Source organism: Mugil cephalus, chromosome 1 (genome assembly GCF_022458985.1).
Source record: "Mugil cephalus isolate CIBA_MC_2020 chromosome 1, CIBA_Mcephalus_1.1, whole genome shotgun sequence".
Taxonomy (NCBI): Eukaryota; Metazoa; Chordata; class Actinopteri; order Mugiliformes; family Mugilidae; genus Mugil; species Mugil cephalus.
In genome coordinates this window covers 7,049,417-7,076,859 of record NC_061770.1, presented here as the reverse complement: position 1 = coordinate 7,076,859, position 27,443 = coordinate 7,049,417, and the positions used below count along the sequence as shown (strand labels likewise).

The following is a 27,443-nucleotide window of genomic DNA, read 5'->3' as shown; positions in this document are numbered from 1 at the left end:
TTAAAATGCTGCAGTTTGATTTATCTCTGGCCCTTTTTCTTAACATTTTTGTGAATGAAGCAAATTAAGCCAAACCAGAAGTCTAATATATGAATATATCATATTATGAGTCCACTTCCTTGTGATGTAGCTACACATGTAGACTTTATACAGACCTTAATGATCCACAAGGGAAATTTCTTGGTCACAGGAGTTTAGTTGCACATAAAAATACTCCTAAAATAAGATTAAAATGAATAAAAATGTTTACTGGTATTTATCTCCATTTCCTTTGTGTTTCCAGGCAGGTGTGTTTATTCCTCAAAAGAGGTGCTACACAGAACGATGGCGACGAAGACGGCCAGGACCCTTTGAGTATAGCCGTACAGCAAGCCAACGCGGATATAGTCACACTGTATGTTAATTTATGTACACGCTTTACAGTCAGTCGGGTTCTCTCCTGTCTTGATGAATATTTAATGTCCTCCCTTCGTCTCCCCGCCTTCCCTTCAGGCTCCGTCTCGCCAGGATGAATGAGGAGATGCGGGAGTCAGAGGGACCCTTCGGACAGCCAGGTCAATACCCAACCAGCAGCCCCACTGAGCAGCAGTATAAGAAATGCATTCAGGAGTTTATCTGTCTCAACATAGCGGACTGCTAATCACGTCCAGTCAGGTTTGACCACAGTGTTACACTAGCGTTCAGGGGGTGCCAGAATACAGATGATGACACGTTTGGGATCTTATAGGAGGAGTTTTTGTCGTCTAAAAAAGACTTTTCACTACCAGATTATGTTCTTGTCAGCATACAGTATTTCTAACGTTCTTCCACCCCAGCATGACCTTAGACCAGAAGCCTGCTTGCGGTCAGTTCCCATCTCAGGATCAAACAAGATCTCAGCATTAGCCCTTTTTAATGATGTCACGTTTAAGCAAATAAGGTTGGCATAGATGATTTTAGTGCGGTGCTGATTAACCTAAACACAGCAGATAAATCACTGCCAGGCAAAAGTTCACTTTTTAATAAATGGACCACTAGTCACCAGAGTATTTGGGACCAACGCTTCCCTCTGTTAGGAGGTTTCAGAGGGAGCGGAGTGCTCTGAACCAAAGACCGGCTAAAGAACAGCTCCTTTCTTCCTTCTCAGCAGTTCTAGGTTTTATTTCATCATGTGGCTGAGTTGTTGTTGTGGTGGGAGTAGATATTCTGGGCACCGCTGGTTCCTCAATTGAAAGGCTCTTGAATATTTCGCACTGACCTTTTACAGGACTCACAGTTGGGGCGTTTTTACAGCGTGGATTGGCACGAAAACCTCCAGCAGCTTGTTAAGAAAAACAGATTTTGTAATTTGCAGTTCAGTTTGTGCCTGTAGCTGTCTTTGTCTCCGTGGCAACAGCACCCAAGGAGTATCTTTTCAATTGAGTATTTCCCTTTAATGTCGGTCCCACTAACTTTGCACTCTTAGCTTTTGTTGTTGAGAAACCAGTGGTGTTCAGGAGGACATTTCCATGAAGAGCTTATGCATCAACTAGCAAACTGTGATGACATCCAACTGTGATTCATGCAGCCGCACCCAGAAATATCGATAACTCTAAGGGTCTGTGTAGGGTCCACGGCGACACCATAACTATGCTGTGAACATGCAGTGAAGTATAAATCGCGCTTTTAAATAATTTAAACAGATGAGTGATATAAAACTTTCCCCCTACAGTTGTCATTGCTGGGGAAATTAATTATTTTTTGTCCCTGGCTGTAAATGTGTTTTTTTTTTCCAGCTATAAAGTTGGACATAACACAGAGGTCTATGGGGATTGACTCACTTTTGGAGAAAGCCTCAAGTGGTCATTCAGGGAACAGCGGTTTTGCTGTTTAATTGTTAGCTTAGCTTTTCAGCTGTAGAGGTTGCTGCTTGGCCCTTCATGACGGAAATGATTCCTATGGAAAGTCCCTCTTGCTAACTGCTCCACTGATGGGTATTACCTATTGAAATGAATTGAAATCTTTCCCACTTCATAACTCTGCTCACTGTTTGTAGCCCAGTAATAATAATAATAATAATAATAGATAATGCTGCAGCCAGTTCACTTCCCTGTTCAGTGAGTCTTTTTTTTAAATTAGGGTCTGTTCACCATTCACGTGTGGTAATAAAACAGAGGAGCTTTTTACCTAAATATTATTACCGTCACAAGGGGAAACTGTGAAACTAGCGATAACTGTGACTGAGAGTACATGATCTTAGAATCATGTCTCTGTATTGATTGAGAGATTGATCAGGTGAAGCTTTTATTCATTTGATTCAAGTGAAACGATGCACTTTTTCTTACCAACAGTGATTTGAATTCAGTTCTTGTTGTTTTCATTTTCTTATTTATGACAAAACTCCCAGAGCAATAGTGCAATGGTTATTTGGGTGCAGATAATCAGTATTTTTTCTATTATGTTTACCAACAACTGCAGATGGTATTTTTTTAAACTGGATATATTTTGGTAGATTTTATTTTGCCGTGCACTCACATAGCACCGGTATACTCCACAGCTTCATAATATATAATCACTTGTCGGTGGAGTTATTCTGCAGAACAAACTGCACTGGGAGATGGACGTTTTTTTGATAAATCACACTATGTATTACTGTATATACACTATTTGTATGTTAAAATGTTCATTTATGGTATTCTGATGTATCACAGCTCGGCCTATAATAGATTTGTTCTTTGTTTATAATGCATGGGTGGCTTTTGCCCAGGTCCTCCAAAGCCCTGTTGCTTTAGTTTATTTCTGTACCCGGTGTATGTGAATATTTGACATGTAGTATTGTTGAATAATGTTGATATCTTATGATATACTGCCAAATCATGGTGATAGTGCATGGAATGCCATTCATGACACAAATCAGTGGGTGCAAAACGCCCTTTTGCTGTTTTCCATTAGCTGGACACTGGTGACAGTGCACATGGCTACATTTATCCATCCCATCTGTACTCTAAAATTTGTCTTTTTAGTTGTAGCGCACAGTAAATGGCAGTACGTCCAAATACACTGGACATACAACGTTGTGTTTTCTGAGGTCAGTTCAGCCGACAGATAAATATTGGTGAATTTCCAAAGTTTGATGCTGTTGGGGTTTAGTTCAAACCAAAGAATAACTGCAGTTTGTCAGAGAGCCAGCGGGTGTTCTTACCATTTTTTTTGTGCCGGACATGGACGAATAATTATTATTAACTGCAAGGGACTGTGCAAAAATTACTGAGTTGTTTTATTTGCTGTTTTTAAACGTAATAAGCTTATTGAATAGTCTTTTCATATGTTGCCCAGATTGCACATAGGGAGTGGAATTAGTTTTTTTCAAATTAATAGTAAGTGTCAGAAATGGTGTGTCTGGTTTACTTCTTTATCCTGGAAAATAAAACCCCGCTACAAAGACATGGTTGTTTAGGAACCATAGTGCTCATTAAGAGTTTAGTCAATCTTGTATTCACCGTAAAATTAAAACCAAAATACATAAACAAAATATAAAGCTCCAGTCACATCAAAAGTCACCACAAAAATAGCAAATACATGCTTGAGTTTGTGTTAGTAACTATTAACACGCTAACCAGCCAGGAATATGCTAATACTGATGCTAATCAGTCACAACAGTTTGTATTGTTTCTTCTTCTTTTTCTGAAGTGTTTTATCCCCCATCTGACAATTTTTTCTTTTTAGTTTGCACATACACTAATTTAAACACGGCCAAATAAAGAAAAAAAGAAAGGGTGTTAACCGAGATAGAAAATGCAGCAACTGCAAAACTCTGTTCTGTAATATTTGTGCAGTCCCCCACTTGTATTCGCCGATTAAATGTTTTAGAAAAGCATGGCCGTCCTTCGTCATCAGCGATAGATTCAAAGCACTTTGAAAACACACCGTCTCTCTCTCTCTCTCTCTCTCTCTCTCTTAATCAGCCTTCTCGTGCAGTATGTGGTGTGAGGGCCGTGGGAGCCACGCAGCACAGTTCAGAGATGAACGACAAAAACAATCATTTGCATTAAGCCATTGAAGGATCACGTGTTGTACAGTTCAGTGTGTCTACAGTGACTGTTGTGTATAGAAACTAAAAACTACTTACACTTTAACTTCTTGCTTCTAACCTGCTGTTTTTAACCTCCTTGTATTTTTTTCCTGTCTCTTCCTGTTATCTGTACATTTTCTTTGAATATTGTGAATATAGAGTACCTGTGCATATTAACACTGCTACCTGCCCCCTCCCCCCGAAATGATACTGAAAATAAACTAATGTGTGACTAAAACTAACCTCTCCCTTTGTTTCTCTGCTTCGTTTCTTGATCCTCTTTCACCGCCTTTAGCAGCCTTTTTACTAACGTCACATGTTAATTGTGACATATGGAATTATGCATGTGTATTAATTAGCTTATGGATTCCACACTGATGTAACTGATAAAGAAAAGCACATTATTTCCCTGTGCAATGCAGCTTAGTAACAATTTAGTTTATGCATGTAACAAATAACAGGCACATGGCCGTACAAGAAACAAAATAAAGGTTTCTGTGGTGAAATAAAACTAACCCATGTGCAAAACATAAAGAGACCAGTAAACCTGATTTTTGGTTTTGAAAAAGTATGGTACAATGACATGAAACCTGTACTTGTTAAATATATCTTCCCAACAGTGTAGGGGTTGGAGTTCTTTTCAAATATTTTTTATATTGGGAACAGATTAACTGCCTCCTAAGCATCGTTTGGCCTTAAATATATTAAACCTTTTACTTACTTTCTTAAATCTTTTTTTCTTACTATCCTTTGCATGTAATCTTAAATCTCACTATTATAACTTGCATGCTGCTTTACATGTTTTTCTTTGCGGGGTCCTTGTGTCAGTCTTTTAATACTTTTATTATAGATTTTTTTTCACAGTTATTACAATGTAAATGTATTTTTAAACGAATAAACCTAGAATTTTCACGCAAGTCTATTTTTAATAACTTTTAATGATGAAGTGAAAGCATTTTTTTTTTTTTTTTTTTTAGAAAATATTAATTCTTGATGGACAAACAGATGCTCTAATGGCTGCAGCTTTCTTCTGTGCTTATTAACGCCAAACAGTGGGGGTTAGCGAGAAAGCTGCACATCTGAGACTAGACGTGAACTCTTTGTCACTCGCTCAGACGCAAACAGGGAAGACCAGGAATGTCCGTCCCCTTTTTAATTAGCCGACTCTGGGAGCTCTCACGACACAAAAGAGTTCAGCTGCCTTTGTTGTGGCTGCAGATTCAGCCGGTTGCCATGACGACAGAAAAAGTAAAAGCCCTGTTTGTAAAGTTGAAAGAGAGGAAGCTTCATGGTGCCTCTGCGTGTTTCTGAGGCCTTCATTCATGAGGCTCCTCTGCTGTGCCTCCTTCGTTGCCTGTATTCTTCATATAAAAGATGTTTTGACTCTGACAAGGAGAGCTGTGAGTTTCATTGTCTTTTTTTTTGTTTGTTTGTTTGTTTGTCTTCTTCAGCAGGAGACGCCACGTACCTCGACATCTTCAGAGAATTTTCCCACATGGCATCCCACAACCCAGAGAAGCTGAAACGAAGGAGCCTGCACTTCCGACACTCCTTCAGGTAGTCCTCCGAGCATCCGGAGAGGAGGAAGGAGGAATACTTGAAGTGCAACTCTCCATACATTAGTCACAGCTGGAGTTAGTTTAATGGCAAGTGATCCTTGAGGAGAAGGCCTGATACTGTTAAATAAATCAAAATGTACTACCTGGTTTGCTTTATTCCACAAACGTACAAGAGTCATATTTAAAGTGCATTAAAGCAAAGAAAAGAAGCTTAGGATAGCTGCATTGTATCTCAGATTTAAACTTTTATTTTGATAGGATTGTGTTCTGTGAGGATCTGCGGGTCTTTTCCTCTTAAATGCGTGTATAAATACAACATTGCCTTTGTGCATTGATAGATAAGCACTTGTTTCTTCATTCATTTATACGCTGCCATCCTTCCATCCAAGGAATTTCATCAACACTTTATATAGATGTTGTTTCTCCTGCATGCATGTACTCCATTATATTTCATACTCAAACTTGAATTCTGCTATGGATAAAAAAAGAAGTGCCGTAATATCATTATTGTCGTCTTGAAGCTGCAGTCTGATTTTATTTTGCATGGACTATGCTGGTGTAGTCTTCGTGATAATTTGTTAAAATGTACTTTTGCAGTACCACTATGAAATACAGGGCTTCTGTTTCTGTAAACATGCTGTAGAGGTAAAGATGCTAATATATCAGAATGATGAAAGCTGGATGGGAATAAACAGTGTCTGTGTTTGACTGACTCACGCCTCCTTCCTTATAGAAGAAGCAACGGCGCCCCCCTGTGTTGAAATGTGAGATGGCGCCGTGTTTTTATACCATTATGCAAGATTTCTGATTAAAACATAATTTTTATTTTATTTGTCTTTTTTTAACCGGGCATATTAATTTGGGTTGGGCGACATCATTACGTTTTCCAGTTAGAACAACACAACGTCAGACAATAGAATAGAATAGAATAGAGGGTATGCACGTGACGTCACAACAAGCGTCTGTGGTTGCGGTCACTGAGTTTCAAGAAGTGACAGTTGAGCATGGAGATTAGCAGCATTAGTTTGTATCATAGGCTTTAATAGCGTCTAAATTGAAAAATTAATTAAGAAATGGGGAAGTGCAAATGACTATACCACCATGTTTGAAAAGCAGATATATATTTTATATATATATTTACAGATATCTGCCAAAGAAAGGAGAAGTAAATGGATCGCTGCATTACGAAGAAACAAATGGAATCCAGGAACAGAAACCTGGTGTTGCTGTATTTGTGGTGTATTTTTGATGAAGTCATACCTTAAGTTACTTCTTAAGTTACGTTGAAGGCTGTCAGACAAGCTTGTGGGTGTTGTTTTTTTGGCGTAGTTTCGGCTGACAATAACTATTTCAGTTCCAATAATAAATAACAATAAACGGAATATTTGCGATCACTCCTCGTCTGGTCGGACGCTACAGAATTGTATCGCTACTTACAATATGGTTACTTCTTTTATTTAGCTACATTTATCATAACTGAAATGACCTAAAACTAACTTAAACTAACTGAAACTGAGCCGAGTCCACTTTTCCAAATCCATACTAGTTCGTCATTGTCGAGACTAATTATCCTTTAATTGATCTGTATTTCACATTTTTTCCCGGTTTTGCTGTATTTACTACATTCCTGTTTTTGCCACTCAGGGGGGCGTGGCTGAAGGCGGCAGTGACGTCAATGCATACCCTCTATTTCCATTAGCACAATTAAAAAAAGTACAGATACATCGGAACCATTGACTGTATATACTACGGAACTGTGCGAAGTTCTCTGAATCATAAATACATTTATTAAAAAAGAGTCACACAGGTTGATGATGGTGTTATCACGAACTAACCCTAACTACTGAACAGTGTCACTAAACAAGCTTGGTTCTTCCACAGATGACTCAAATTGATTCATTGCAATCTTTTCACAATGAATTTACTCTTCACAATCAGATCACGTTCCCGCTTCCTCATATGTGACCACATAAAGTGAAACGAGACATTTCCCAAATAATAAACTGTTAATAAACTGAATTTTATGGATGATGGATTAAATGTTTATCAATTTATCTCTCTCTCTCTCTCTGAGAGGATGAGAGGATGATGCTGAAGAGCCTTTTAATCAGTTCTCACACAGGTTAAAATCAGTGAACAGTCGTGAACAGCTGGGACGAGTTTTGTGAAAACACCAGATGCCCTTGTGCTGCTGAAGCTTTCCGTGTTTCAGCCACACCACTAGAAAGAAAGACTTCATCCACCCTTCACTGCAAATTAATTTTATAAGGCAACACCCAGCCGTTGACACATTATTTCTTAATGAGTAACCAGCTCACATTGGCCTACCTTCAGTTGACTTTGGTGTGGTGAGAAACACATTATCGTTGTCTGCATGTGAGATCTGCTAAACTTAAAAATTAAGATGTTTTCTGCATGCAAAAGAAGTATCTATACAACTTAACGGCCACTCGTGAAGATCCTTAAGATCAATATATTTCATAACCCCAATATCAACAGTAGTCTAGAGTCTAGACCATACAATTTAATTCATACTATTCAAGTTTCCCTAACTGAGAACAATAAATCAAGGTGTGGCAGAAATGAATTACATTAAAAACTTAAACCTGAGTTTTGAGAAAGCACTCTGCACCTTGTGCTAGTCAGATCCAGTCAGTCAGGGTGATGGGGAAGTCAGGTAGTGTTGTGTGAAATGTTCATCAGTCTGAGGGCTGATAATGTTTGTGAGTCCTGTTGGTGTAGGGGAGTTGGGAATGAAAAGCCTATAAGGATCAGATAATTTTCTCCCCGAGAGAATAAATCTTTATCAGATTTCAAAGCACATGTTCGCATTAGAGTGCAGTCCATTGTTTCGTATGATCTCAGTGGATGTTTACTGGTCCAGCGTGTCCGTGGTTGTGATTGTTTCTGTCAGCTGTTCTCAGGAACCACGAAGTCCTCTGCAAGTGAATAAAAGTTTTCCTGCATTGCAGTCAGAATTTAATCCACCTGTTATGAAGTACAGGTCTGGACGTGGAGACAAATTGTCATATATTATTTATATTAATTATCCCGACCGTCGAGGGAACGGATTCTGATACACCTCCGCCGCTGACGTCATTCACGTTTCTCCGTTGGTTGGTTACGTCGGCAGGACAGGAAGTAGCGAGCAGAGACGGAGACGGGCAGACCGAGGTGATGGAGCTCCGTCTGTCCGGGCTGCGGTGTTGCTCGTCATGATCTCGTTTGACATTTCGAGTGACATGCTTCACGTTTGCCGATGTGACAGCGCTGATGTGACAGTCAGGTATGACTCACTCGGGTGCTCGTAACCAGTAGCTAGTTAGCTGTTAGCTCGGTGATCGCTCCCTCCTCCAGGCTGCTGCAGCACGGAGCCCGGCGAGGAGGAGATGTGACGATGAGGATGAGGCCTTAGATGACAGATCAGCGACGGTGTGCTCAGTCTTCAAATACAGGTACATGGTTGGTGAAACGCTTGGTGGCTGGTAGGGTTTGACTAGTGGCGCAGGGCACCGAGACCTCAGACCTCATGTGGGGGGACATATAGAGGAAGTCTGAGGAGGACGGGCTGCTCAGAGGGAGGACAGATGTTACAGGTGTTTTATGTTGGGTTTGTCTTGTTAATTCAAATGGATCTGTTTTTAATCCCGTTGACGAAGAAGGTGTCACAAGTCTGAGACAGTCTTTAGATTCTCTGAGCTGATGTGGTCCAGATGGGACAAGTTTAGGTGAGTGTGGTTTCTAGAGCTGCAACAGTAAACAAATGAAACCTGTTACAAATGAGAGGTTTGCTTTTGTTGGTCCAAGAGTTTGGATTTCTGGGCTTTGGTTTTGCTCCTGAACATTATTTGGAGTTGTTGACATGGATGCTTTATTGATCATGTTACGTTTGATTAATTAGAAAAAATAATCCACAGGTGTGTGTGATCAATGTGTGGTTCCTCATCAGGAGGTATACAGGAGATATATTTAATTTAGACCTTATCCAGCGTGGGCTGGATGGAGAAAAATACGTGAAATATTTCTACTGATTGTTTTTACAAGTTGAATAAAGGTGTCACAAATCTAAAACTCTATGTGTTAATTAATATGATGCTGATGATTGGTTTGGAAGGTGTACAGACATGTTGGGGGTTTTAACACTTTAGATCTGACCTGTTGCTGTCTGGACAGGGAAGAATATAGATTTTGTTGCTTCTATAAATCAAATAAATATTACCTAAATAAGATCTCTTAACGTTCCCAGCATCGTCAGTCTACATCACGGAGTCGATGAATCAAGAAACTGAATGAGAAAATTCAATAGCATCTATATTGATGACTGATTCATTATTCAGGCTATGTTTTCAAAAAACTCTCCAGGTTTTCTCTCTTTTATCCCCTTGAACTAAATATTGTTGATGCTTGGACTTTGGACAAATCAACAATTAAAAATCAGTTTGTTGCACAGAAACACATCTGAGACAAAATGGACTAGTCCAATGGGACTAGCTAGAGTTTCAAACTAAGTGTAGCTGCTGTCCTCAGAATTCACCTTTGTTGTATTTATTGCATAATTGACTTTGTGTAATCCAATCTTTGACGAATCATAAATGATTGGTAAATTAAAAAAAAAAAAGTTCACATAAATAAGGTTACTCAAAAAAAATCCTGGCCTGAAAAAAATGTCATAACAATCTCCCCTTGTATTATGTATTTATTAGTGTTATATAATGATCCATCTGGAACATGATTATTGAAAAATGTTGGGAACTACTGCACTATGGCAACAAAACAAATTAATTTGCGGCTGATAATAGTCTTTTAAAAAAAACAGGTTCTGTCTTTTTGAAGGGATTCGCAAACGATAACAAAAATACAGAACACAGCTTATTTAAAAGTTACTTGTCCACAGATAGATAGATACATGGATGGATGGATGAATGGATGGAGCCCAGTTTTACTACCACTTACCCAAGTAGCTTCTTCAGTTTTAAATGGGTGAACATTTGTGGGTGGTGTCCACCTGAAATTTACATGATTCTGGTCTGTTAACCACACAATACTTACCTGTAATTAGAGGATGTTGTTCAGATCAACCTGCGAGGTATCCTCTTTTCATGGCCCGATGTGATTGTGCCATAATGGAACGGCCAATTATGTCTCCGTCCACCTCCCTTGTTCAGAGAGGAGTTCTCCAATTTTAGCTCTGATCTAAATCGCGTACGTGCCACTCTGCACGATGTCTTGAAGCTGTGCAAGGAAGTGGTGCCTGTGGGTGCCTGGTTGAAAAGTGAATGGCCAAATAATAAATGTGGAATAAACAAATGATTATCTTATCTCTTATCAGAGTCTCATAGAACCTGAACATGTTCAGCCCTAAACCTAATAATGTACCTATGTGTAAAACAAACAAAGGGGCACATGTAATAAGCTAAAACAATCAAAAGTTTATCACCAAAGTTGAATGACGGGTTGTTAAGGATCAAGATTCGGAAAAAGGTGCAGATTAAGTTTCTGTAACCGTGGCAGCTTTTGTCTTTGGAAAATAAATATTAACAGACATCCCAACAAAAATACATTCATTAAAGACGGTTAAATACCATGAACAAATATGACATCTTCACTAAAGTGACCAGCCTCTTGTCCTGATGCTTGTCTCTAATCTCCTCTGCAGACATGGCGTCGTCGCAGCTCCAGGCGTTCTCCTCTCCCTCCGTATCCTCCAGTGCCTACTCTCGGTCAAAGAGGCTCAAAGTGGAGAACCCTGCCTGGGATGTGTCCAGTCAGCTGGGAGACAACGGTTACTACCAGCAGAGCCCCACGCATGGAGCCGCCCCCTCCACCTCCGGCTCCGGCTTCAACCAGGTGTACAACTCCAACCAGGTGCACCCGCCAGCAGCCGGCTCCCGGGAGCAGACGGTGGTGAGGGCGGCAGACAGCACAGGCAGCCTACGCGGGCCTCCTTCGTCCTCCTCCTCCTCCTCCTCCTCTAGCAGGCGCATCAAGGATGCAGAGTCGTCCTCGCAGCCGTGCGACCTCTACCACAAGCAGTACAGCTTGAAGAGGAAGAGCGAGGAGGTGGACAGCAGCGACAGCGTCCAGATACTGGAGGAGCTCTCGGCCCCCGTGGTCTCGAACCGCACCGGCGGCGGAGGGGGAACCACCACGGCTCAGTCCATAGCACACTCCACCTCCACAACCAAGAGCAGCAACTCTCACAGCGAGGGCGACTACCAGCTGGTCCAGCACGAAATTCTGTGCTCCATGTCCAACAGTTACGAGGTGCTCGAGTTTCTGGGGCGCGGCACCTTCGGTCAGGTGGCGAAATGCTGGAAGCGGGGCACGAATGAGATAGTGGCCATTAAAATCTTGAAGAACCATCCTTCTTATGCTCGGCAAGGTCAAATTGAGGTGGGTATGAGGCTGATGAATAGAGGGCTGATCTGTCCATGTCTCTGCTAAAAATACTCTCTACCACACACTCTATTTTTCTTTTTTAGCCACATTGCTGCTAGTTTCTTCCAGTGTCCTCTAGCATTCAGTATCGCCAGAGCACTGAAACCCTTTAATAGATATGTGCATCATTCATTGATTCCTTCTTTCCTCCCTGTAGGTGAGCATCCTTAGCAGACTGAGCACAGAGAACGCTGACGAGTTCAACTTCGTCCGTTCCTACGAGTGTTTCCAGCACAAGAACCACACGTGCCTTGTGTTTGAGATGCTGGAGCAGAACCTTTACGATTTTCTGAAGCACAGCAAGTTTAGCCCTCTGCTGCTCAAGTGTATCAGGCCCATCCTGCAGCAGGTCGCCACCGCGCTGATGAAGCTGAAAAGCCTGGGGCTGATCCACGCCGACCTGAAGCCTGAAAACATCATGCTGGTGGACCCCCTGAGGCAGCCGTACAGGGTGAAGGTGATTGATTTCGGCTCTGCCAGCCACGTGTCCAAAGCGGTTTGCTCCACTTACCTGCAGTCCCGTTACTACAGGTGAGTGTTTCAGTCCGAGTTGCGCCGGTTAGGGCTTGTCAACCTGTTGTGTCTGTCTGTAAATGACCTGCTGTGCATTGCATCATTCGTCTGTTTTGACAGAGCTCCAGAGATCATCCTGGGCCTTCCTTTCTGTGAAGCCATTGACATGTGGTCTTTGGGATGTGTCATTGCTGAGCTGTTTTTGGGATGGCCTCTGTATCCTGGTGCCTCAGAGTACGATCAGGTCAGTTTGAACCATTCACACTTTAAAGTGACATTTTTGGTCTTCTTAGTAGCAAATGCTAGTAAATAATCCTGCATATCTTAAATATTAAAATATTAATGCTAACAGGAACAGAGTTGTCATAAATTTCCATGAACTTTGACTAGCAACTAGGTTAGGGCAAATACTGGAGGCTCTGAAACGAAATGACTGATTGGATCTCAACGGCTTCCTCATTGTGTCCCAGGTGTGTTCACACCTGCACTGTAAGATGAACGTTTACGATCAGATTGCTCAGGAACTCTGTTTCCTTCAGTTTCAGTCTTTATGCTAAGCTAGGCTAACAGGCTGCTGCTGCCAGTTAGCCTAACACAACGCAGCGTTGGCTTTAGGGTTAGGGTTAACAGTGGAGAACACAAGCACAACGCTGTTAATCACAAACTGTACATTTCTCATGCATCCTTCTCTGTGTCTGTCAGATTCGATACATTTCCCAGACGCAGGGCCTTCCAGCAGAGTACCTGCTGAGTGCAGGAACCAAGACCAGCCGCTTTTTCAACAGAGGGCCCGACTCCAGCTACCCACTGTGGAGACTCAAAGTAGGTGACTCCACGCACGACGAGTCAACTAAATAACAAACACCCTAGTTCCAAGTTCACTGTATGTACAGTACACATAATGAATTCATGCTGTGGCTATTTTTAATGCAGACACCTGCAGAGCATGAGGCAGAAATGGGCATTAAGTCTAAGGAGGCCAGGAAATACATCTTCAACTGTCTAGATGATATGATGCAGGTGAGGATGTAACTGTTTGATTTTAGATCAGCTCCTGCTCCTCTTCTTCTGTGATGTCATTTACAATAAAACACTTTTATTTAAGCTGGTATTTTAACATCAGTGAGGTGAAGGGATGTTGACAGATTGACTTGCTGCAGGTGAACATGACAAACCTGGAGGGCACAGACATCTTGGCGGAGAAGGCCGACAGACGGGAGTTTATAGACCTGCTGAAGAAGATGCTGACACTAGACGCGGACAAAAGGATCACTCCCATGAAGACTCTGAACCACCCCTTTGTCACCATGACACACCTGCTGCACTTCCCTCACAGCTCACAGTAAGGAGATTAGTGAATGCGTCTTTGGCAGACGATTGTGGTGGCTGTGGTTTAGCGTAGGATTCCTGTCTGACGGCGCTTTTTTAATGGTTTTCATTCCGCAGCGTAAAATCCTGCTTCCAAAATATGGACATATGCAAACGCAGATGCAGCGCCTTCGAGAATGGGAAAAATATGTTCGCCAGCAACAACACCCCAAGTGCAGCCACCAACCTCACCGTCACATTCAGTAGCCAACTAAACCAGCACAATCAGGTGACTATATCAACACTGAGCTGACTCATTTCATAACGTCATTCTTAGTGATCCAGTTAATCGTGGTCAGCAACTTTGCGAAGCGAGAGCATTTGTATTGTTTTGTGTGTAAGCCATGCACATGCAGACTGTTTCATTTAGACTCTGAGTCACACTAACGTCAAACAGTAGGAAGTAATGCAGAAACACGTGTGAAATAAGACTTTTGTTCTGATTTGCTGTCGTCCATTGCTCTGAAGCTGTGGACGTTCCAGGCTCTGGTTGCCTAGATAACCTCCATTTTTCCCAGCCCAAATGTTTTCCAAGTGGAACATAAAAATACTAAAATGCTAGAGTGTGGACGGACAATCTGAACACATTTCATAGTTTCAGGTTCAGAGTTTGATCTTTCCTGTGTGCTGTGTTTTCCAGATGGCCTCCACAGGAGGTCAGTCCTTGTCCCTCAGCAGTAACGTCCCGCTGCTGAACTACCAACCCGGCCTTTACCAGCAGGCCACCATCAATATCCCCGGTCTGACCCAGCAGGGCGTCCCTCTGCAGACCAGACCCACTCAGCTCTGCACCCAAACCGAACCCTTCCAACAAACGCTCATAGTCTGCCCGCCAACCATCCAGGGTCAGAAAGCAGTAACAACCAAATGCAACGTTCTGGAAGCTTTTGTGCCATCGTGTCCATTGACATAATCTGCCTGTTTTTTTCCATGTAGGTCTTCAAACGTCCAACAAGCCGTCCAGTTACCCAGTAAGAATGGACAACTCAGTACCCTTAGTTCCTCAGAACCAGCCCTCCCAGTCTCTTCACATCCAGCCCAGCATGCTGGCGCAGGTGAGAACTTTAGTATTTCTCCTGTTTTTCCAATTTCAGCATGAAGTAAGCAAAGAAGCATCAAAGAAACATCCCCCCTTAAAACAGTTTGTTTCATTTAAGTCGATTTTATGGCCCAAATAGATTAATAAGATACACTCAATCAATTAAAACAGGGAAAAAAAAAATCTGCACAGTTGGATAGTCCCTCAACCAATCAGTTTGATGATGTTAAATCACTTTGTTGCAAACAAATTCAGCTTTTTGATGCTCAGCATGTCTGTTCCAGATATGTCTGCTCAGACTCTGCCATGTTTAACATGTGTTTACAGCAGGTGTTCATTTCTGCAGACACCTCCATATGCTGTCTGTTTAGATATCCAGACAGGTGGCCTTTGGTTCTTCACGTCGTTGGGAATTGATGTTGTTTTTAACAAATTCAGTTTTTGGTTCCTTCTCTGAGAATAACCAGAAGTCACCAGCAGTTGGTTCTTCAAAAAACACAAACAACAAAAAAAATATATGCAAAGCTACTTCCCCCATCTGTTTACATGGAAAATACTTCTTCCAACCAAGTTCATCTTTTCAAACACTTGTTTCATAACTCGTTTGGCTTCTTCTTTTGCTGTCACTTCTGGATAAACATGGTCAGAAAGAATAGATGAATGGTACAAGACCCTTCTTAATCCGCTTGAAAATTCCTCCTGATCAGATCACTCGGTTGTGATTGACGTGGTCATGTGAGGCATTTTCATTTCTTGTGAGTGGAATGCTTATATGTACATAAAAGCTAATAATTAGCTGGTTTAGCTTCGTCATGGTCTGAATGTCCCAACACATCCTCCGCCCTTCCCTTCACACCTCCTCTCAGGCCTCCTTTGGCCCCCTGCTGGTGGGCTGCCAGTACACCTCAGTGGCAGGAATGGCAGGTTTATGCTCAGCCCAGCTGGCGCTCAGATGTGGAGGTGGAAGCCTCAGGGGCTCGCTGGATCCGTGGGCCTCCATGCCGGTAAAGCACCATCATCACAACCTTGGATGAACTTGCTTCTCTCCTCTTCATAAATCCCAGCGGTATGCTGCATGTAGCAGTCTGTTTGTGCTTTAGCCTCCGGTCTTCCCCGTTGTTTCACAGCGTTAAAAGAAGTGCAGAATAATCTTGTTGCCACACAAGTGTGTTCAGTATTTTTAATGTGACTAATATTCCGTTACAGATTATTTGTGTGATACTGACACTGACACATCTCATTATGTTTACTACTTACCTACTACTCTGATACACGGCGCAGTTTGAGGGAAATGATGTGAACTCCTCAGGCTACCTATTAATTTGCCATAATGTTAATGAGATGTGGCCTCTTTGTCCTTACAAGCTTCTGTGTTTATTATTGATCATTTCTCAATGCCCTTCTGGATATAATTAGATTTACATTACCCACGATGCATTTGAATGAGGACAGTTCAGTTGGAGTTTTCTGGTGTGTTTTTCTAGCTGCAGACAGTACATTAGGACACCCCACAGCTGTAGACAGCAGGACACCGTTCTTATACTTCTCAAACTTACACATTCCTCTCATTTTCAGGTTGGCTGGATTGTTATGTTTTCTTTTTAGGACTGTGGCATGAACATTGGGCACCTCGAGATGTATTCCTGTATTCTTACATTTGGTATTCTCTGCTTATGTAGCACATTTCCTTCTCTTCAGTTTCTAATGCAGTTGTCTCTAAACAGAAACGGAAAAGTAGAGCGAAGATGCAAGAAACCAGGCAGCATTGTCCAGCTGTCAACCTATCTCAGTTTTCTTATTAGAGTTGCTGAACGTCTTGTTGTAAGACAGAGGCGTTTGTCTGCAGACTGCGTGTGCTCATTAAATCTCCTCTGTCCATGTGATTCTGTGAATAGCTCAGACTCCTGTCCTGCTGACTCATTGGATTGTGAATTTATCGTCTGTTTCTTGCAGTTTATCAACTTAATTGTGTGTGTGTGTAAACAGCAGGGCTGGCCAACAGGAACACAGCAGATCCTCATCCCTTCCACGTGGCAGCAGATGCCCGGCATGGCCCTCCACAATACCGGACAGGCCGTGGTGCCCGACTCGCCCATGGGAGCCTCCATCTCCGACAGTCAGCAAACGTCTGGCTGGAGGTCAGTTTGGTCTGACTTGACTTTGAGCCGTGCTAATGTTGCAGGTGATTGTTGGTCACTCATGCAGAGGTGATGTCTCCTGTTCCTAGGGGTCGTCACGGCAGCCAGTACGATGGTGGCAGCCAGCAGGACTCTGGTGTTGGCCGTCACGCTGCCTCTCAAAACCAAAGCTCAGGGGCCGCGCACTCAAGATCCCAGCAGGGCAAGAGATCGAAGGCTAGACATACGGAGAACAGAGCCAGGTATTCGGTCAAGCTATCACAAACTTTAAGGTCTTTAGATAGTATTTAAGGTTAAATCCATCATGTGTATGTTCATTACTATATTTATAATGATAATTTAGAGCTGCCCTTTTCAGTTTACATGTTCAATATTTATTTTTCATCATCATGTTGTTTCTATTTTAAGTTCCTTCCCAGATTGGGAAGGAATTTAGGATTATTTTGTATTGTCGTGGATCAGGGTTGTCACAGGTGACAAAAGAACACTCCCAACACTTTTGTCTTTTTCCTCTCCAGGCCGCTGACGTCTGTGCATTCTGCCACCACTGTAGTCCACAACACTTCTTCATTTGCTGGGGACCAGTCTCAGCCCATCGTCATCTCCGACACACCGAGTCCAGCCGTCAGCATCATCACCATCCACAGCGACTCAGAAGATGAAGATGAGACCAAATTCCCTGCTACCTGGTGGGTTCACTACCTCTCTATTCCAGTGGTATTTCAGAGGTGAAATGGTAGTTTACTCTTCTCTTATTCTGACTTGTAGCTCTGGAACAAGCCAGAGGACCAATGTGATCAGCTGCGTGACAGTGCACGACTCTCATGACTCCGACTCCTCCACCAGCAGCCCCCTGAGCCCCAAAAACTCCTCCCAGCCCACCAAGACTCTAGCCATCATCATGCCCTCTGTTAAGAGCCAGCCTGGAGAGAGCACAACCCACAAGGCTCCAGCAGCTCCAGGTTCTAATTTCCTCAGCTTTATTTATTTCAGTCCATTTTGGTGGACTAGTGTGGAGCCACCATCAAGTGGATATTAGTCATGATGATTTTCCTGCCACATGCAAACTTTTAATCACTTGATATCGCAGCTAAACCAATGCTCATCAAATGCTAGAACTTTGAGCAACATCCTATGCTTTGTCTGTACATTTTATATTTGTGGGTTACTTCTTTTATTCTTTCAGAGGAAATTTATAAATCCCGAGCAATTTGACTTTTTATTATATTCTGATTAATCACGGGTTAAATATTGGACTGACACAGATTTACCTCCTGCAGCTGTAATCTGTACTCCTATTAGTGCTCACAGTTTCCTGTCTGGTTTTGCACCTACTAGATGAGGCTACGAGTGGATCGGGAAAATCCAAGAAGGCGTCCGGTCGACCCGGAGATTCCACCACCGATCGCCATCAACGGGCCGCATCCAGCAGATCGCAGCCTCTCAACCTGAGTCAGGTAACGGGTTTTAAATGCAGCCGAGGGGTGAAGCCATTCATTATTACACAGGATGAGATGTTACAATCCCTCGTTCCAAGATCCGAGGCAAAACACATTTAGAAACCCAGTCCAACTGAAAAACACAACCAGCAGGCTAGCAGTCAGCTACCAGCTAGCAACCAACTCCATCTCACTGTACAGTGGTTTTACAGGAGTCTCCACCTGGTGGTTTAAAGGGCCACCACCACAAATCTACATTTGCATGTTAATATATTTTTACAGGAGTCATTTCATCTAAAAATGGTAATAAATATAAATGCAAATACATTAAGAAGTTGAAAAATAAATGCATTTATGTTTAGAAGCAAACCTTACAAAGCACAGCCTCCTGAGGATAGTCATAAAAAGATTTCAGAAATCCAAGTCTTGTGAAGAAGTGAACATTATTAAGATTAAATACTGTATCTACAGTAACAATGAAGTGGTTGTAAATAAATAACACTACCACAAGTGTTATTACTCAGACAGAGCATCAGTTTACATCTTTCTCTGTCGTTGCAGATACAGCAGTCTGTGATTCCATCGTCACACGACCAAACAGGAAGCAGCGGTTCCCTGAAGCGTCAGCCCACGTACCCTCCACCCGTCTCCTCCCACTCATCCTACCGCCTCCATGAAAGCACCCTCTTCAGCTCAACTCCAAACCTCTACGCTTACCCAGCCTCCGCTGCCCTGGCGTCCGTGTCTCATGCTGTGGACCAGATGCAGGGCGGCTCGTCCCGCCACGGCTGGGCGAGCGGGGCTTACTCCTCCCTGGCTCTCCTCCAGAAGAACGGAAGCTTAACCCTGGCGGGGTCTGCCCCGGGTCAGTACGGTAACCACCAACAGCAGCAGCAGCAGCAGCAGCAGCAGCAACAACAGCAGCTGGGGGGGCAGCCGTTCCACCGCTCCAATGCTGCCTACCAGCGAAAACTCAACCAGTATCCCTACCTGTAAACACCAAACCAAACTGAGAGATGAGAGGAGCACAAGCTCATCACAGTGATCGAACTAGCTTTCAACTCGACTTTTTTACTTTGATTGTCCAGTCCCAGAATGTGTTCATGTTTTAATCACGGTTAGTTTTTATTTATCACTTCCACCTTAAAGGTTTCTTTCTGTTGCGTCAGATCGCGTGAACCAATAGATGAGTCCGTTTAATGTGGTTGATCACAGCGTTGTACTGCAGCACGTATGATTGGAAATAAAACATTAAGGAAAGTTAAAGCCTAAAAGCATACAGGACTGTTTATAACTATGTCATGTAGGAACTATAAGCACCAAATTTAGGAGACTGAACATGAAGATTTTAAAGTTCATTCTTCACCTACAAATCCCAAAATATGGATTTTATGTGGGGTGTATGTTGCAGAGAAACTGAAACTAAACTGTTATGCTGCTCTTTTATTATTTTTAAAGATCATGATTGATTGTCGTAAAATAGTAGTTTAAAAGTATAAATTTACATATACACATTTGCCATGCTTAATTAGCCACATGTCTTATTTTAAAATTTAACGTGCACATTTTCATTAATATTGTACTTTTTATTTATGAATATACTGTGTGTGTTTAGCTGTGCTCTCTGAAATCCTAAGCTACGTACTGTACTGTATAATAATGTGTCACTGTTTTCCATGTCGATTCTGTTTACTGAGCTTTGGCTAATTGTATTTATATGTTGAGGGTGTTGAATGACATGGTGCATTTTGACTTAGTAGGAGATACTCAGAGGGGACTTTTTTTTACAGTTACCGTTAAGGTTGCATGTGTCTGACATGGAGTAGCATTCAGGAGAGATTTGTAATCTGCATCATTGCCTTCAGACGGATTAGTAACGTTAATTTGTGCAGCAAACACATAATTAATATTGGGAAAATGTCAAAGTTCTTGTCTTGTGAAGTGGTGTCTGTGAAGTAAAGTGTGCACATAAATAAAATCCGATTGGCGATCACACACTTATGTAAAAGTCAAACCATTTAGGTGAAAATTCACAGTGCTGCGTTTGAATTGTGAATAATCAAATCTGATTTATAAGAATAGAAATTGATGTTCAGTATGTTACTGCTTCTAAACAAATCATTGGTCTGGTGAAATGATGGTTGTTCTTCCGATCCTGCTGTGTTGTGAAGTGCTACATTACATTGAACACACGATGAACCTTAACCCGTATATACGCAATAAAATCTTCTTAAAACAGGATTTGGGACTTTGTGATAATTTAAATATAAACAATACTGAAATACAAAACCTTAAAAAAAGAGTAAATCAGTACACCCAATCATCTATGTCTATCTATAAACTGTGCTCATTTTATTGAAGCAAGCTATGCACCATGGGAAAACAGCACGTTAGCGGCGGTAGGTAAAAACTTTCTGGATGCGCTGGTCTACTTTTGCGCTTAGCGGAGGTAATTTTGACCATATGATTAGAATTGCCTAACATTAGCTTCACAATATTTTTTTTAAAAGACATCTGGATATTTTAGACATTGCCTGTACTTTTAAAATAAGCGTTACCTGTGAGACTTGTATGCTAATGCTCAGGAGGCTAGTTCAAGCACAGCTGTGAAACAATGTACCATCTCTGACCATTTGTCATCAAAAAATAAAAGAATGAAAAGTAATCAAATACTCAAAAGAAAGCAATCTTCATTTGGTAGAAATATTCATTTATTGGTATATTTGCGGTAGTTTTTTATAAAGCTGCGTCACATTCTGTTATCATAAATCTTATTTTACAGTCGGACCATATCGGCAGGAGAAACTGCAGCAGGATCCAAAGTCTCCACAGGTTACTGAGAACTGCAACGAAAATCCAAGGAATATAACTATTATTTGTCCATGCATTTGAAAACAATTACATATATTAGCCGTCAGCATTCAAGACTTCGTCAAAGTGATGACGAGCTAAGCGAGGTGAGGACTAAATAAATACACCTGTGTGACGGTGAGAGATGCAGCTGGTTCAGATGAAACCAGTCGAATAAATTCGTAGACTAGACAACTTGTAGTGAAGAACAAAACACCAGGCTTTAATCCGAGGGAACATTTTGAACGGACACAGATGAAATCATGTTGCTAATGGCTGAATCTCATTTAGGTGCTATTGTTATCATTGTGGATGACACCTGTGATTTTCCATCAATGGGTCAGAACATCACACACATTGTTCTCATATATTAATATTTTTCCTACATTTTGAGCAACTAATAATCTGTAATTATAATCTTTAATTATTTTTTTTTTATTTAACTCTGTCCTAAGTTGGTTTACTGCTTGTTGTAACGGCTGCTTTTAATTACTGTGGAAGGACGGATACAAACTATTGTGGAAACAATGCTGGATTAGGAGAACACAATAGTAACACATCATTTGTGTCTTTTCAACAAGGCTGTAGTATTTATCTAAGGGTTCAGCATTTTATCCCTAACAGAGGCATTAGTTTGTGACAGATGTGACTATTTACACAGAAGCCAGACGCGCCAGCTAAAAACAACAGATGCAGTGGAACAAACAACTCACTGAGCTGCAACTGAAGATGAAGTTAGGGATAAAAGTCCTGATATACACAAATCTCACAATATCACATAAATTAATTTGGAACTGGTGCATCGCCTCAAATTTAAGGGAAAAATTTAAAAGTCAAAACGTCCGATGGCAACGCAGAAGGCTGATGGTCCAGGGCTGAAGGAGGGGAGCATTAAGTGGAGCCAGCGGTGATGGAGGCTGTCGATGCCGAGTTTTTAAACACTGAATTGCACACTAGAATATTTTATTGTTATGGTGATTCCCCCCCTCAACCTCTTTGTAGGCTTGTCCCTGAAGGTGATGTAGGAGAGGGGGGAGGGTGAGTCTGTCTTCAGAACTCCTCGTGAACGTTTCTGGCGTAATCCATGAGCTTGCTGCCTGTGAAGTATTCGCTGTATTTGAGGATCTCATCCAGCTCCAGGTTGTGATTCTGGTTCTCGTCTGCCACAGCGATCATCTGCTTGGCCTCGTTCAAAGCGTTGTGTTCGTTCATTGGATCCATGTACTCCTGAAAGATGAATCATTGAGAGAGAGAAGGAGACAGAAGAAGAGAGATTGAGACATTACACAGCTTATTGATTTTATTAACAACAGGAAGCTTTTATACCAAGTGCAGATTGATATATTCATGTAATTTAATTTATTTAAACTATAACATAATACAATTATGCAAACTGTGAAGGGATATGAGACATTTCTGAATTAACTGCATGTTTTATGTTCTTGTTACTTCCTCTAATATTAACCATCACCAGTTAATGGGAAGATGGGACCTGTAGTTCCATGATTTGAAATGATCTTTAAGATAAAAAAAAAAAAAACAGCCTCCCACTTATTCACCTCTTCTGTCACACCTGTATTATTACTATACTTTGTTTTATTGAGTGAAATGATTAAGAAATATTGATGTGGTGAATTGCACTAAACGGACACAAAACAAACTGGACTTTTATTCACCTCCAGTTCCTCCATGGTTACGATGCCGTCGCGGTTTGAATCGATGACATCCTCAAACTCCTTCTTCCTCTCCCGGACCCAGTCGTCGTCGATGTCCTGAGCCTGCTGGTTCTCCACGGTGCCCACAGGTAAAGAGATGAACTCCGACATGGTCAGTTTCTTATCACCGTCTTGGTCTACGAGAAAAGGACAAGAAACCTCAGATTTTTACCCTGCAGTGGCTGAATTCACCTGTTACACGGTAAAATATGCAAATGCATTATTTATCTATATGACACTTGATTAATTCATTAATTGACCGAGAGACAATTAATCTGCAACGACATTAAATGTATAATCTCAACAATCAACAGACTTCTCTTTGTAAACTAGTCTTTTAGATAGAAACTCATGATGACTGACATAACCTTACCAACAGATGACAACAAGGCTGGTTTGTGCAGACAGAACTGCAGAATGGAGATATTTACATGACCTTTGAATGTTTCATGGGTGACCTTAAGATGGTAACCAAAACTGAGGTGTAAAATTAACATTCACTGACACAAAACCAGATCATCCAGCAAAGTCTGGAATTTTCAACATGTACAGCACCATCTTTAGTAAATCACACGCTTGTTGTTGTTTATGCAGTTAATGACACAGTTTCTGTCAGCACTGTAATCTGTTGGGGTTAACATGTATTATGTTTGCAGTTCATCAATGTCAGTGTAGGCCATGGACGCATGCTTATTCATCCATTATTGATAAAGTCGACAGACAGAAGCCCATCAATTTATCAGCTGCTCCATATTTTCTGGTTATGAAAAGAAGCCACTATCTGCTAACATGTTTGACATATCAATTTAACATGGTACCTCTACATTTACTTGACAAAAACTTGACACTGTGGGCTTGACACAGCGAAGCACAAACTATGAATATTGAGTAAGTAAACTGTACCCAAGTCTCGCACAATCTCCTTGACCATGTACTTGAGCATGCCCCTGCTGTGCTCTGGATGGAGGAACGACAGGAACTCCTGCTCGTTCAGCAGCTGGTCAGCTGGAGGGTTGTCAGCCTGAAACCAGCGGTCCTTCAGGCTTTCCAGGACCTCCTGAGCTGCAGCGATGAGGACAAGAAATCAACCTGTGACATCTAGACAAGAATCTATGAGCGTGTGGAAAGCAGCTAATCCATTATGTTGTGCACTTACTTTCCTCATCCAGCTTCAGATCTTCATTGTGCTTTACTTTCTCCGCAATGTCTTTTTCGTTGAAACCTTTGCTGGCCAGAAATTTGATTCTGTATTCGTCCCATGTCACGTGACCTACAGAGAGAATGAATTTCAAACATGTGTTTTCGTTCGGTTGAGACAATGTGCTGCAAAAGACGCTGGAAGCAGCTTTCTCACCATCGCCGTCCGGGTCAACAGCACGGAAGCTGTTCTTGTTCTCCTTCACGGCCTCCTGGAAGTGCTCCTCCGTCTTCTCCATTATCCAGCGCTGCATCTCCTTGGCACTCACACTCTTGTCTTTGTTGAAGTCAACTCTGTGAAGGGCCACTTTAAAAATTAAAGTGGCTCCTGATGTTAGCTCCAGCTATGGATCATTACTGGCTCTGTAATAATATGGTTTGACTGAGAAGTCGATCTCCGTCTGGCTTGTGTAAACACGGGCTCGTGCTCATGCCTTTAATTAACACTGTCACTAAAAGGAAATTTGAGTCGGTGTCAATATAATTTAAATTGTGGCATGACTATGCAAACAAATATTTGCATTTGCTTGTTTTTTTTCCCCCCTCTGGTACATTCGTTCTTTGAACAGAGTGGTATAAGAGCTGCCATGTCTTGAATCTGCCTCCTACAAAGAGGAACGTCACTCAGATATAACAATATTGGGGTTTCACAACCCTGTAGCTCAGTCTGTCCACTCTACGTGTGTTCTGCAACATTGTGTTGTTGTGACACAACCCAAGCACATCTACATCAAACAAACCTTCCAGTAACAATGATGTGATGAGGCACAATTGCACACAGGAGTTATACAAAAGGAAGCACCCTTTATTATTATTATCTAGCATGTCAAATGAACAGCAGACTTCATGTTACTGAATTTTGACCAACTCAATGAGCAGAAATGATCTAATTTAGGAGTTGCACCAATTGACCTAAATGTCTCAACATGGTAGAGTCAACTGTTGCATCATACGTGTTGTGACATTTGAGATAAAATCTTACACACTGTCACTTATGAGTGTTTACGGTAAAATTAGTGGAAATGGTGTGTGACTGGCCCAGCAGATCTTTAACAACCTTTCCACTGAAAAGACTTTGTGAGCGGGGGAAGTTTGGCCGACTTCTGGGCTAGACACCTGTTACAGTGGGACTGAATTGTTTCAAGAGATGCACATGTGATCACTGCAGCAGCAAAATGTCTAAAAAGCCACGTTTTGGTTCTGAACTGAGAAAGCAACTTTGATGAGTGGTGAAAAATCTACAAGAAAACTTTTAGATTTCCAAAATGCAGTTACTGATACAATAAATGTAAGCGAAGGAACGGACAGCCGCGCAATGTACGTTTTTGTGCCTGTTTTAAAATGCTTATGAGAAAATTCATGAATAAAAGATTAGAGGATCAATGTAGAACTTAGAGTGATTTTTATTAGTAAGTAAAATTTAGGACATATTGACTAATCTTAAAAATAATAAAAGCTTAATCAACTCATCAAGAAATCAACTAAAAACATTTGTCACAACCGCTTCTGTAACCAAACATATCCCAGATATTCCCGTCTTGGAGCTGGAGCTGGAGCTGGAGCTTGGCTGCCTGACATTCATTCTTTGGTCACTGTGGACTGTCCACAAACCTCATTTTACTCTACGTCACTGACCCGTGAAAGTTGAAAGTCGAGCCTTTTCTTTTTAGTCACCGTTTTGTTTGCGTACCAAATCATCCATTCAGTGACTTAATGTAGGCTTAACTCACAATCCGAATGAACGCATTTCTGTTTAAACATTAATGTATTTATTGGTCCTCCAAGTTATAAAACAAATCACCTGTCACTGCAGCAGCATGTGTCAGCGTGAATGTTCCTACAATACACTGGGCGTATCTGCCCCTAGTCCTAACACAGGTGTAAATATTTATTATAAGCTGAATGGAGCCAAGCCTGACGCTGGGCCTCTGAGGAATGTTGTAACTCCTGATTGAACCCGAGAGTGACAAGCATATCTTACTTGGTGAAGATGTCGATGAGCTTCTTCCTGTTCCTCCTCGGCTCTGAGTCCTCTTCAAACTCCTCGATCTCTTTCCCGAGGAAAACCTCCTGATGGAAGTCCTTGTTGAGGTGTCCGTCCATCTCCATCTTCAGCCCGTTCAGGTGGTCCGGGGGAAGGATCTCGTTCTCGTCCTTGCCGGCAGGAGCCTTGTCTTTGACGGCTGACATGTTGGCCGGACGGGCGTGAACATCCACGGAGAGGAGCAGGGCAGAGAGAAGCACGGACACAGCCAGCAGGTTCCTGCACCACAGTTTCCTCCAAGTAGCCATGGTTGCCTTTAGAAACATAAAGCAAAAGATTAGTGCTGCGAACAAAGACGGCTAAGGCAAAAAAACACCACAATGCTGCAACACACAACACGGAGCTGCTTCAACTTTAAAGCCGCGTCCACGCCCACTGGAAGATCCGGTCCGACCCTGACCCCAGGATACTAAAATATTAAAGAGGAGGACGAATAGTCTCAGACAGAGTAAAACGAGCACAGGCAAATTAGGCAACGCAAATCTAGCCGGCGACGTCACTTTGATATCGTTAACCTGAAACCATCTACGTGAGCACAAGAACACCCGAGGGCTTCAAGCCAAGGTAACTGTTAGCAGGCTAGGCTAGCCTCGTCACACACTGGTACTGATCAGGCGCTACTTCTCAATGCTAAGCGGCTAGGCTAATAACAACATTATGGTTAACGACAGCACTGGTTAGTGAGTAAATAGTCCACGAACCTCTAACACGCAACTAGAAACGACTCTAAAGACAAGTTAAAGCGACTCGAGGGACAGAGAGGCTGCTCGCTGCTTGACAGAGTTACCATCCAGCTGATGCTACTAATAATATTAGCGGTGAGGTCCTCTTCAAACAGACCTCAGTGGTTCCAGTCAGGCAGTCAGGCTGTCAGAGTCCACTTCCTGTACACGTGGCTCCTCCACAACACTCCCTCTCCAGAAGGTGGGACGGCTCCGTCTAAACACAACACTGGAGACACGGCGCGGCCGCCAAACTTACTGCCGACGTGCAAGTCCGTGTGAATTCACACAGGCTGTCACCGGAGCTGGTGGCTGGTGGCTAACCGCAAACAGTGACTGTTCATTAACAGAGACTCCACACGCACCACTTCCGCTCAGCACTTTCAGCGTA

At 42.1% G+C, this 27,443-nt stretch overlaps 3 protein-coding genes across 17 annotated transcripts in view; 2 read left to right on the top strand and 1 right to left on the bottom strand.

Moving 5' to 3' along the window:
- Positions 1 to 6,301, top strand: part of LOC125007880 (arf-GAP with coiled-coil, ANK repeat and PH domain-containing protein 3-like) — a 59,745-nt gene extending 53,444 nt beyond the window's left edge. For 5 of the 11 annotated variants that reach the window (XM_047584825.1, XM_047584792.1, XM_047584817.1 and 2 more), the window contains 3 exons: positions 284 to 394; positions 493 to 554; positions 5,482 to 6,301. In XM_047584825.1, the coding sequence (XP_047440781.1) occupies positions 284 to 394; positions 493 to 554; positions 5,482 to 5,591 (283 nt within the window). In that variant the 3' untranslated portion in view covers positions 5,592 to 6,301. Of the gene's footprint in view, positions 1 to 283; positions 395 to 492; positions 655 to 5,481 lie in introns of all 11 variants that reach the window. The other 6 variants (XM_047584862.1, XM_047584809.1, XM_047584782.1 and 3 more) reach the window with 3 other exon arrangements.
- A 2,430-nt stretch (positions 6,302 to 8,731) lies between these two features.
- hipk1a (homeodomain interacting protein kinase 1a) lies at positions 8,732 to 20,765 on the top strand. 3 transcript variants are annotated; one of them, XM_047568961.1, is made up of 16 exons: positions 8,732 to 8,875; positions 11,246 to 11,982; positions 12,185 to 12,558; positions 12,661 to 12,784; positions 13,243 to 13,362; positions 13,474 to 13,560; positions 13,701 to 13,882; positions 13,987 to 14,137; positions 14,549 to 14,753; positions 14,845 to 14,963; positions 16,934 to 17,085; positions 17,175 to 17,327; positions 17,604 to 17,774; positions 17,854 to 18,047; positions 18,424 to 18,542; positions 19,086 to 20,765. In XM_047568961.1, the coding sequence occupies exons 2-16, from the start codon at positions 11,248 to 11,250 to the stop codon at positions 19,518 to 19,520; spliced, it is 3,321 nt and encodes a 1,106-aa protein (XP_047424917.1). In that variant the 5' UTR covers positions 8,732 to 8,875; positions 11,246 to 11,247; the 3' UTR covers positions 19,521 to 20,765. The 3 variants fall into 3 exon arrangements, with proteins under 3 accessions (XP_047424917.1, XP_047424908.1, XP_047424899.1); XM_047568952.1 differs by having other exon boundaries at positions 8,732 to 9,044; positions 16,937 to 17,085; XM_047568943.1 differs by having other exon boundaries at positions 8,732 to 9,044.
- Positions 20,766 to 21,213: 448 nt separating this feature from the next.
- On the bottom strand, positions 21,214 to 27,342 carry sdf4 (stromal cell derived factor 4). 3 transcript variants are annotated; one of them, XM_047568973.1, is made up of 7 exons: positions 27,118 to 27,342; positions 26,268 to 26,584; positions 24,444 to 24,580; positions 24,246 to 24,359; positions 23,993 to 24,151; positions 23,051 to 23,226; positions 21,214 to 22,601 (listed from the first exon to the last, which is right to left on the bottom strand). In XM_047568973.1, exons 1-7 carry the CDS (start codon positions 27,118 to 27,120, stop codon positions 22,425 to 22,427), a joined length of 1,083 nt encoding a protein of 360 aa, XP_047424929.1. In that variant the 5' UTR covers positions 27,121 to 27,342; the 3' UTR covers positions 21,214 to 22,424. The 3 variants fall into 3 exon arrangements, with proteins under 3 accessions (XP_047424929.1, XP_047424938.1, XP_047424946.1); XM_047568982.1 differs by having other exon boundaries at positions 27,171 to 27,340; XM_047568990.1 differs by having other exon boundaries at positions 27,032 to 27,170.
- Positions 27,343 to 27,443: the final 101 nt, after the last annotated feature.